Raw genomic sequence first — 8,849 nt, 5'->3', positions numbered from 1 at the left:
GCAGCTGCAATTGTCTGTCTAGCAGGTCTCGTCACTACGAGCAACCCCTGTCACATAAATGTAGTCATTTGATCATTTGTCAATATAAAAAAAAAGTTTGATCAGTGTAGCTTCACAGACAGACGATTTTAAACGTAAGACCTTTGACCCCTACGTTAAGGGTTTCGCACATGAGAACAAACAGAAAATTAAAATAAATTAAAAAGTTTAATTTTCATCTCCAATCATCCACCCACAGTAAAATATCCCATGATGAATTCACAGCATCTAAATAATGGCACTGAAGAAAGCAGGCTTTTTTTCTCATGTAATCTTTAATAGTTATTGTTGACAGGGTTACAGTGTTAATTCAGAGCTCTTGTCATGGAGCACGAGGTGAAACCGATCACTGAGGCGACAGCAGGAGGTCCTGCCAAACTTGGTGCCCCTGGATTTGCCCGAAGGACCTTTTAGAAGTCAGGGCCCTCTTTCTTCAGGTTCTTGTAGTCTGTGTTGACGGCCACAAACTGTGTAAGGCAGGAGGAATACATTTAAATATGTTTTGCTTAAATTAAATCCATCAGTCCCGTCTTTACATGGGGGGGAAAAAAAGAAAGGCAGGGGTGAAAATTTTCTCCCCTCGAGTGCAAATGTACACTCACCGAAACACACTTATTCAAAAATATGCTTTCTAGCTCATTTATTTTCCAGATTTTGTCTTGCTGAGTCTTTTTATAATGGGTAATATAAATATTGTGTGACAACATGCATGTGTTCTGCATACATCACATCCCTCCGACCATGAAAAACATACACTTTTGCGTCTGGCAGTGATTATTTTTTTTCCTGTGTATTTTTCTTGATTGGTCTGCCATTAAAACCCTCAGCCCCCCCCCCCCCCCCCCCCCCCCCCCCCCCCACACCTCTTTCCCACTTCCCCCTCCTCATTATGATCATTGTTTGGACTTCTGTGGAATTTCGATGCGAGACCTTTGCCTCGCTATCAAGAATTAAACATGCAGCATCCTGACCTTTTGTCTGCAGCGACTTTCATTCGGCTGTCAAGCAGCAAAGCCTTGAAACGCTCAGAAAACTCTCTGTTCTTTGAAAAACACATCAGCCAAATCTCCTCTTCTGGGACTTGTGAGTTGGTTGTTTTTCTGCTCTATTTTGGGTCAGCGTTGATAATATTTTCATTAGTTTGTCTGAGGCTCTGGCCTTGTTTAAAAGGTAAGGCAAATTATTACCGACCACTTACAGCTCCCGGTTCCATCTGCCTTAATTTGTTTTTGAAAGACACTTTGTTTTCCTTTTGTTAGAACAAAAAGAAAGCCAGACGCAGCCGTGTTGATCTGACATTATTTTGCCAACATTGGTTGGTCCAGATCTATTTCGGTAGGTTGTTAGGCTGTCGATGATGAATGTGAGATTCACAGTGACTCAAGGAAACAATGGTATTCTCGTCTAGATCAGTGTTCTGGCCGGCGTGATGGTGTGAGCGAGCACGTGTGAGGGGAGTAGTTACCTTATACTGGTAGGTTGGGTCCAGCTTGTTCCAGGGCTCCGGGTTGTTCTTCTTGTCCCACAGGCTGCAAATGTGGAAAGATTGAGGCCATGCAGAATAAAAAGAGGAAGAGGGAAGAGAAGAGATGGGATATAAGGAACAGGCATGCACGATGGAGGCAAATATCAACATACAGATCAGATGCAGAGTAAAGGAAGACAAACAGGCCGAGACAGAGAAGACAGAGGAACAGAAGGACGGAGACAAAAGGAGATAAATACATGGATGTTGGATGGAGACACAAGTTGGATAGAAAGAGAGGTGATTATGAGATGAGGTGAACTCAGCCCAGTGACTTGGCAGTGCTTCTCCCTTCATTATCCAAAGTCTGGATTTCACAGAGCTCCACTGCGACTGTCCATCCCTCCTCCTCCTCCTCCTCCCGCTCTGGCAACATGTCACGCCACCAAAGCACAAACAAAGAGACCGAGACACTGGTGGTGGATGGTGGAGCGAGCATGTCTCCCCCCTCTCTCCCCATTACCACAAACACTGGACGGTCTCTGAGAGCGAGGCAGCCACAGACCACAGCACTCATCATCAGCCGGTGATGAGGTCAGGCTTTATGGCTGACCCTCAGAACAAGTGGTTGTGTGAGGCCCAAAATAGGACGCGAACAGTGCACATTTACTGTATGTGGGCAGTCCCTGAGTTCAGTGCATATTCTGAGATATGACAGTAGAATATTGCTAGCTTTGTTTCTTTTTAAACTTCAAATTCAGTGCACTCATGTGGATGGCTGGAATTATTGGCAGATTTTAATTTGTATTCATCTGATATCCTAATCCAAATTGTTTATGTCCGTTGTTCAAGTTTAAAAAACACGAAGAGACCATTGTCCAATACATTATTAGAAACTTGATTGTGCTCTCAATTCAATTGTAATGTAAACAACTTGTTTTGGCTGAGGAAGAAGCAGGGTAGAAAATGATATTAGTCGCATAACATGATAAATTATGATTATATTGGTACTTGATGCGGTGAATTTAAAGATGTAACGTTCTTATTTTGCATACCTTACTTCATCCATACTTGTCCCAATTACTGGAGGTCCAGATTCAGAACTATTTAGCTGAAAAGGTTCAAAGATGGTTATATTATTAATAAATAAAGGGTAACTCTGCTTTCGTTTTTGTAGTTCAATAAGACCAACCGTCCACTTGGTATAAGAGACAGAAACTTTACATTTTTTCTCTCCCAAGTATGCACAGAACTTGCGTGATAGACCATAGTTTTTGTTTGCCTTTGGTTATTTACAAAATGTATGTTAACAAAGTACAACTGATTATCTGCTGTCTGTGACACTTGGTGTTATTTCTTGCTAATAAGAACAAGTGAGATTTATTTGCCTCAAAGCTGAGCGATCTGGGTTTATGTCAAGCCGGGACACAGATCCAAAAGCTGACTGGCTATCGGGACCCGACTCTATTGGCACGATTCAGAATTCTCAAATGAGCACAGCTTTATGTATCCAAGGTTTGGATTCAGCTCATAATAGCCATGTTTCCATTCAATTGTCAAGCAAATTTAAGCAAACTTTGAAATGTTGCAAAAAACAAGGAATGCAAATTAGGCGCTGGTTTGGAGCGAATAAAGTCGACTGCACAGTGTAGTTTGGCCAGAAGTTGGCACTATCTGTGAGCATATAGCCTTTTCTTTCCTCAGCGCAAGTGCCTTTCTTAATTGTTCCCAACGAGGACAGAGTGTGTGCTGCCTCATGCGTCTGTCTAGTTAGAAAGTGCTGCACCCAGCATCTTTTTTCCTCAGGTATTAGGAGCAGTATCAGGATGCTCGTACATATTATGCTGAATTTCTACAGTGAATACAATTTATTACAGACATTGGTTTTGGGAAAATTTGAAGGTTTGTGACTTAATGCAATTATGCAATTTTAAGCTAAGCGTTGGCTTGTCCAGATGCTCTCCACAATGTTTTCCTGTTCAAATGGCCTATGACTCATCCAGATGACTTGATATGGAGAGGGCAGAGGGGGTACAGCCAAAGAGTAGAATGTTGAAGTATAATAATAATAATAATAATGCATATAAGTGAGTACCGGCCCACTTCGAGGACTAGTGTGTACTTGTAGTTCCGTTAGCCAAACACAGTCCAAAACAATACCCCACCGTGTCTCTGGCTGCAGAGTAGCGGCTGGCGGTCGATGACCTCACCTGTGTTATCACTTGCGACCCCGAGCAGCCAGGGGCCGGTGTTACGAGTGGTGAGTGAGGAGTAAGCAGGCAGTAAATGGCAGTATGAAACAGGTAATAAAATGTGTTTTGATAGAGTCTGAGTCACTCCAACCACCAGAGGTCCTTGAGCATGCAGCTGTAACTGGGCACCCAAAATATTATGCAGTTTGCTGCAGCAGAATGCAAGATTAACCGTGGACAAACACAAAGGTGCAGACTCTCTCTACCAAGGACGCACAGACTCACAGACTGACGGACACAGTAACACACAACCGAAGACTACAATGGCTACAAGTTTAGACAGACAACCATCTTACGTGACATGAGGTCCACTCGCCAGGCGGAGCAGATAGAGGCTGGCACCTGTAACGCCCAGCATCAGGAAGACAAACTGAGGGATTAACTGAGGAGAGGAGAGGAGGAATGCATTAGTCCCAGACCACGGAGACATATGAGGATAAACAAACATATTCTATCAAGTGGTTGGCTGTGATATGTACCATAAACATACACCTGTGTAGAATACCCCCCCCCCCCCCCCCCACACACACACACACACACACACTGTATAGACACACGTACACGGGTAGTTGTTATTCCTGTTTTTACTCTCCTTGCCCTCCTCCATATGCATGAGGCCCAGGCCATGTGTGAGGAAGCTCACTGTCAGCCTGGGTTGAGCGGGCAAGGACACGCTGGGAAAAAGAGCTGCTGCATCTCTGTGTGTGCCAGCCTCTCCTCCCCAACACTATACCTGTCAGACTGATCGACAGCATCACACACATACACACACACACACACAAAAATTGAGAGCGAGACATGTGCATATATGTGCACACACATGCACGTAAATGAGCTTACACACACAAACACACACGCACAGTCTGAGCACTCAAACACACAGGCACGAATGTGTGCACACCCACACACACACACTTTCATTTGATGTGCTGAGCAGTAAGGATGACAGGAATTAAAATAGAAAAGCGCATAAGGGGGACAGGGGGATAATGTGGTATGTCATCTTAAACACCTAAAGCTTAGCTGTGTCAATCCTCTCAGCGAGCAGCACCTATTCATCAACGCTACGCTGCCATACATTCCCTGTCTACTTTGCTACATGATTCTCTGTGTACTGTATGAGACAGAGAGAGAGAAAGAGAGAGGGGGGGGGGGGGAGAAAGAGAGCGGGGGAGAGCCACACCACATTCAAACAGCTGTTCTCAGCCTGCACAGATCTAGTCAAGCTGTAGAGAGATAGAGAGATGACAGTTTGATCAGGTTGAACTGAAGGATGTCTTTTCTCAGCTGCATCTAGACATCTGTTTTTCTGTCTGATTGCAATGCCACTTGCCTTGTTGTTGATTAGGAGAATGATGAAACTTTGACATTCACTAACTTAAAGCCGCAGTAGAGAGATGAGCACACAACTATTTAACAACTCTGACTTAGAACATGGACCTCCTGCTTCAGACACACACTCAAGTGATCAGATGCCCAAGTGTCGGTATTGTAAAGATTAGGAATAGGGCTGCAACTAACTGTTTTATTGCCAATTAATCCCAATTCATTTCTCAAATCAATTGTGTTTATTAAAAGTCAGAAAACGGTAAAATATCACAATTTCTTGAAACCCAAAGTGAGATCTTCAAATTACTGGTTTTGTTTTCAATCCATTAGAAAATTATTGTCATGAAAAAACTACTTAAATGATTATTCAATTAACAACAAGGTAGTTGCAGTATGCCGTGCAATATTCTGAACGTGATGAAACTATTCATGAAGTCCATCCAACATTTGATCGTCAGTTATAGTTGACTATTGTATGTAAACTTAGGTTGCCACCGTAGGAACAGTGGAAACATAACCCGGGAAATGAGCCACAACCTTACTGTACGGGTGCACGCATGCACATGCGTGCGCTCCGCTACTTACCCAAATAGCACACAGTGTTCCCTTGATGTTTGCTAAATCTACAAGTTGGTTCATTGTGAGCTTCTCAACTTCCCCAAGTTAACCCTGGGAAAAATGCTTATTGTGCACAACTCGTTGTCACTGCATACACACACACACACACACACACACACACACAACGCTGACTGCAGACGCTCAGCTTCGATCATTAAAGTAAACACAAACAGCCACCCGCTCACAAAAAAACAGAAGCAGGTCAGCTTTGATCAGTCAAACACACACACACACACACACACAAACAAATAATCAAGACAGGCCTGTGTGTTGGGAGCTGTCCACTCCCTAGTTCTGATATCTTTTTATCCTGCCACACAAGAGAGAGTTTCCCATTTTACCATTGAGTCTGACCGATATAGGAAGTGGTTTATAGTCGCTGGGGTTCGATACTGTTGCTGCCCTTATTACTTTTCTGGTGCACTGCCAAACTAACCCCGTCAATCCATGAATTTGGGTCACCCTCAGCATTGCTCTGAGGCAACAGAAAACAAGCAGAGGCAGCTTCTGTGTCTTTCTTTCTTCATGTTATCATTATAGCAATGAAGCAAATGAACATGCCAGTGATGCTCAGTAATCATGTGCAGTCACAGTGCTTGTTTTTAGTTCAGATGACCAAATCAGTAATGATGATTGTTTTAATGTTATGTAACAAAATAATCTAAGGTCAAAGGTCCATTTACTAGATTTTAGAGCTTTCAGCTCCATCTCACAGACTTCATTCAATCAATGGAGCCGGTTAAGGTGTTAATGTTATATTAATGTCAATATTGGCAATGTACGCTAATATTCTACTATTCAATTGAAAATGACTAATTTGATACGGGTCATGTAGGCCACATGTTCTATTTGGATATTGCGAATTAGGCCTCATTCCGAAAATATCTTTTTGTGATTCAAGGCATGTGGGATATGCCGATATTATTCAGGATTTAGGAGCATTCTTTGGTCACGCATTCTGAATAAGTGTGTCGATTGGAGTTTTTGCCGCAGTTGCGTCATTGTGGCCAGCTCTGTGCATTGTACACAAACCAACAGTTTGCAAGGCTGGTGTAGATATGCATGCACAAAAGAAAAGCTCACATTTCTGGTCAGTATGTTGTATAATAATTTATTATATTACATTATTATATTGTAAACAGCTTAGTAGGGATATCGTCTTTTTCAGGTATATTTTGACATTGTCATCGTGGCAGATATTATAGTATAATGTTTTTTGTTACACTTGATTTGCGCTGCAACTAATGCTTATTTTCATGAACAATCCATCTGCCAATAGTTTTCTTAAATAATTGATTTGTCTATGAAATGTCAGAAAATGGTGCAAAATGCTCATCACAAGTTCCCAGAGCCCAAGGAGACATTTTGTAAATGCTTGTTTTATACAACCAACAGCACAAAACACTGATATTCAATTTTCTATAGACCAAGAAATGAAGCAAATCCTCACATTTTTTTTATCTGGAATCAGTAAATGCCTTCCATTTATAGTAATTACAAACTGCAAGTGAGTGGAACATTTGCTTAGTGTGTCCATATATACTTTGTACATATACTGCACATGTTTACTTTCTAGACATATATGTACAGTATGTTTATTTTTACAGATAGATAAGTAAGGCTTTCCCACCGTTCAGTGAATTCAAAAGTGATGATCAAATGTCTGAAACTTTAAAACCAAATATCCCAGAAAAGCGATCCACAAAAAGTAAACAACGGAACTTTCGTTTGCAAATGTCAGATTCTTAGGCCTCGTCATTAAGTGACAGAAAGAGCTTGATATTAGTCATAGATAGAACCACAGAGCTCAATAGCTACATGAATATGATACAACCTACCCCAGGATGTTTCTTCGCTTGATCAATCATGGTCTTAATCATCTTTATTATTCTTCCAAAATCAGCGAATATATTCTCCAAATGAAAATGAAACTACATAAAAAGTAAAAACAGCTAATGTCTGACCAATGTATCCATGTGAATTAAAGTCCTGTGCAGATTAAAAGAAAGAGCTGTTTGTTAGCTGAAGTATGAAGTATGTTGGCCAGTGCAGTGAAACCTTTTGCCAATCCCCTCAGCTCTGTCCCTCGCTCTCCCTCCCCATTGGACGAATGAGAGGGTCAGAGGCGGTGAGAGACAGTCCTAATCCTCATAATCACATCTGTTGAGGACACTGTATGTTTCCACTGAGGCTCATTGAGTTCTCTGTGTCCTAAAGTGTGTTGTTATACAACAACATAACAGCAGGTACTTAAAATCCGATTTTTACTGACACGACAGATACAGACTGACATTTTCCAAACATTTTCTCCCGGAGATGCAGCAGCGGTGCAGCCTGCTCCTATAATGGCTTCATGTTCAGACCTCACACCCAGAAAGCATATGTTGTTGGTTCATTTCGCATTCTGTGGTCGTTTCAAGAATGACACACCACTGTTGGTTTTATGAATAGCATCACTGCTGCTTTTTTGCAAGAAGCAGAGAAGAGAGAAGTAATGGCGGCGTCCAACGTGTCCCTCGGGTCGAGACCTTTGTACCTGACATGATGTCAATTGATTAGTCAGTGAAACAGCAACTGCAGACAAATTCCTGAACAGCACTTTGGAACCTAATGTAATTAACACCAATGCCACACTGTGCGAAATGCACAGGTCGTCACTTTTCCTAAGTTACGGTACCTGTTGTGTTCTCACCATTCATCATGCTTAAGTGGGTGAAGCAAAGTGGTTGCACTTTTAGCCACGCTGTAGTGGCTCTAGACTGACTTAAATATCCCATTACTATTGGATGGATTGCGCAGTTTTGTATTTTGTCATTTTATGTCTCCAGAGGATGAATCAATATTTTAAGATATTCAGTACTTTGTTTTATGATGAGATACCTCCAAAACTAACATTCCCATCAGCTGCAGCTGGTCTTATACTGTGTTCAGTGCTAATTAGCAAATGTTAGCAACTTACACTCTGGTTTACAAGAAAATAACCCAGGAGCAGACTTTACCATTAGGCAAGGTAGGCAACTGCCTGGGGCCTCAACTATAAGGACCCCAAACAGCTACAGATCTATTATGTTAAGATGTGAAAATATTGAATTATGTTACTATTCTAACTCATTGTACCCCAATATAACTATATATATATATATATA

General features: G+C 41.7%; 1 protein-coding gene across 1 annotated transcript; it reads right to left on the bottom strand.

The window, feature by feature from the left end:
- Nucleotides 1–295: 295 nt before the first annotated feature.
- Nucleotides 296–7,798, bottom strand: LOC116387981 (cytochrome c oxidase subunit NDUFA4). The gene is made up of 4 exons (XM_031855491.1): nucleotides 7,542–7,798; nucleotides 4,053–4,138; nucleotides 1,505–1,568; nucleotides 296–506 (listed from the first exon to the last, which is right to left on the bottom strand). Exons 1-4 carry the CDS (start codon nucleotides 7,581–7,583, stop codon nucleotides 450–452), a joined length of 249 nt encoding a protein of 82 aa, XP_031711351.1. The 5' UTR covers nucleotides 7,584–7,798; the 3' UTR covers nucleotides 296–449.
- Nucleotides 7,799–8,849: the final 1,051 nt, after the last annotated feature.

This window comes from Anarrhichthys ocellatus, unplaced genomic scaffold, assembly GCF_004355925.1.
Source record: "Anarrhichthys ocellatus isolate YVR2014 unplaced genomic scaffold, GSC_Weel_1.0 scaffold1, whole genome shotgun sequence".
Classification (NCBI taxonomy): domain Eukaryota; kingdom Metazoa; phylum Chordata; class Actinopteri; order Perciformes; family Anarhichadidae; genus Anarrhichthys; species Anarrhichthys ocellatus.
The sequence above is the reverse complement of the archived record's forward strand: the minus strand, read 5'-3'. Positions and strand labels throughout refer to the sequence as shown.

What these genes read in the sequence shown, in the direction of transcription:
- LOC116387981 (XM_031855491.1), bottom strand. Translation starts at nt 7,583, where the DNA reads ATGATTAAGACCATGATTGATCAAGCGAAGAAACATCCTGGG. An exon ending in AAGCGAAGAAACATCCTGGG is followed by an intron (nt 4,139 to 7,541) that starts GTAGGTTGTATC and finishes TCCTCTCCTCAG; the next exon opens with TTAATCCCTCAGTTTGTCTT. An exon ending in GCGAGTGGACCTCATGTCAC is followed by an intron (nt 1,569 to 4,052) that starts GTAAGATGGTTG and finishes CCACATTTGCAG; the next exon opens with CCTGTGGGACAAGAAGAACA.